The sequence below is a fragment of the Aristolochia californica genome, unplaced genomic scaffold (genome assembly GCF_029961685.1).
Source record: "Aristolochia californica isolate CCGP_79_NKW_82.1479 unplaced genomic scaffold, dmAriCali1.0.hap1 SCAF_10, whole genome shotgun sequence".
In the NCBI taxonomy this organism is placed as follows: Eukaryota; Viridiplantae; Streptophyta; class Magnoliopsida; order Piperales; family Aristolochiaceae; genus Aristolochia; species Aristolochia californica.
In genome coordinates, this window is record NW_027181771.1 from 24,232,881 (window position 1) to 24,234,827 (window position 1,947).

At 35.9% G+C, this 1,947-nt stretch overlaps 1 protein-coding gene across 1 annotated transcript; it reads left to right on the top strand.

Moving 5' to 3' along the window:
- The first annotated feature begins 499 nt into the window (after positions 1 to 499).
- On the top strand, positions 500 to 1,695 carry LOC137942966 (F-box/FBD/LRR-repeat protein At1g13570-like). Its single transcript, XM_068788681.1, has 3 exons — positions 500 to 1,151; positions 1,247 to 1,311; positions 1,591 to 1,695. Exons 1-3 carry the CDS (start codon positions 500 to 502, stop codon positions 1,693 to 1,695), a joined length of 822 nt encoding a protein of 273 aa, XP_068644782.1.
- The last annotated feature ends 252 nt before the right edge of the window (positions 1,696 to 1,947 follow it).

Consider the following 1,947-nt stretch of genomic DNA (forward strand, 5'->3'; position numbering starts at 1 on the left):
GCAGAGCCTTTGAAACAAAAAGCAATGATTAATCTCGTTAACGGGATTCATTCATAATTAATCCCTAAGTGAACAAATGGACAAATTATTTCCTTCTAATGCAATTGATGTATGTATAATTTTTTTGTACAAAAAAAAAGCTTTTGAATATATTTTTGCAATTTTTTTGTCCAAAAAATAGATTGACTAACACAATACTTTTTTTGCTATTTCAGGTCACAAACAGCAGTGCATAACAAACAGAAGGTCACTCAATGGACTTTTAGCATAAAAGAACCTTCACTGAGAAGAAAGACAATATTAGCAAGCTACTAGAAAATATTATTCACCACATATTCTATCTAGGCAATGGATAAACATGTGGAAACCCTTATGGATATACACAAATATTATAGACTTCGATGAGAAATTCACAACCAATTTAAAGAAGACACATTATGTACAAGCTGTCCACCAACTTTTATTGCTCCATACACTAGACAAGGTTAAGAAGTTTCGCATGTTCTTTTGTCCCGGTGACAGATGCTCATCCGATCTCAGAGAGTGGATTGAGTTTGTCAAAGTTAAAGGAGTGGGAGAGCTTGTGCTTGATTTTAGTGGAAATGAAAGGCACTCCGACTCGACAGATGATGATGATATCAGGTGGGGGATGAATACATTCAGAATGCCAAACTCTTTGTTCACTTGTCTATCAATATCATCTCTCGACTTAACTTGGTGCATACTAGAGCCTCCACATGATTTCAAGAGTTTCAAAGCCTTAAGAAGTGTTGCTCTCTATGGTGTGACAATTAATGGTGCTCAATTAGGGGAGATAATTCGTAGGTTCCCTATTCTCGAGGACTTAACTACGAGTTACTGTGACTCCCTGAAGTTAGTAAAGATTGATCATCTTCAATTGAAGATATTAACATTGGAGTCATGTTTCGATGTTGAAGAGATGGAGATAAGAACACCAAACCTGAAGAATCTTCAGTACAATGGTCAAGTTTGTGACAACCCTATTTTCAATGATGTCTCCTCCATAAATGAAGCAACCCTACTGCTCACCCACGATGAGCTTGACTACGAGTTGCATCTCTGGCAGAATTTCTTGACGAAGCTTTCACATGTAAGCTCCCTAGAAGTTAAAAGTCACAAGTACTCATCTGGTATGTTTCCATCTGCCTATTTCTTTTTTATAAAAATACATATTCTGGTCTGGTCAATCTGACTAGTTTCTTGTCTATGATGCTCCTTGCTGAAGGGTCATGTGGACGCCGTTCTTTTACATATTTGGTGTTGATTAAGCTAAGATGTCTAAGATTTTCAGTTACACCCTTTTTTCCTTTTCTTCTTTAGAAAAAAAGATCTATATACAGGTGAACTTTTATAAATGTCTGAGTCATGTAATCATATAATTTTTCTTCTATTTTTTGACTTCCTGTTTTGACTAACATCACATAAGAGGAGATAAATTTGGCTGTTTTCTGAAGAGGAACCCCTCGTTGGCTATTGCTCAATTTATCACTTTTTCTCAACCGAACACTGGAGTCATACCCGTGATACAGAAGTAGTCAATGGAGTCATCATTTTTCATCCGTTTATCAGATATCTAGATACAACGATATAACTGAATGTCATGTCACAAAGATGACTTATGGTGCATTAGTCATGCAAATGTTTTACATTTTGAGGCAACTAGAGCCCTCTTGAAGTTTTTTTCTAGTGCCAACATATAGAAATTTGACCCTTTAGTATTTAACGAAGGAGAGAATTTTTCTCAAAACTGGGATAGTGAAAATCTCTACTTCGTCACTCTTGCCTGATTGTGTGCATATGGCAAGTTGCAACTCTGTTGTATGGTGACTACAATGATTATGTTGTTAAATCCTCTTGACGTTAACTATTTTTAAAGTATGCATTGCACTTTTCTTAAATTCCCAGGTCCTCCAAGAACAAGAAAAA

Excerpts from the sequence above, each read along its gene's own strand:
- LOC137942966 (XM_068788681.1), top strand. The coding sequence starts at position 500 with ATGTTCTTTTGTCCCGGTGACAGATGCTCATCCGATCTCAGAGAGTGG. Across the intron at positions 1,152-1,246 it reads AAGTCACAAGTACTCATCTG|GGTCATGTGGACGCCGTTCT; the intron begins GTATGTTTCCAT and ends TCCTTGCTGAAG. Across the intron at positions 1,312-1,590 it reads TAAGATGTCTAAGATTTTCA|ATATCTAGATACAACGATAT; the intron begins GTTACACCCTTT and ends TCCGTTTATCAG.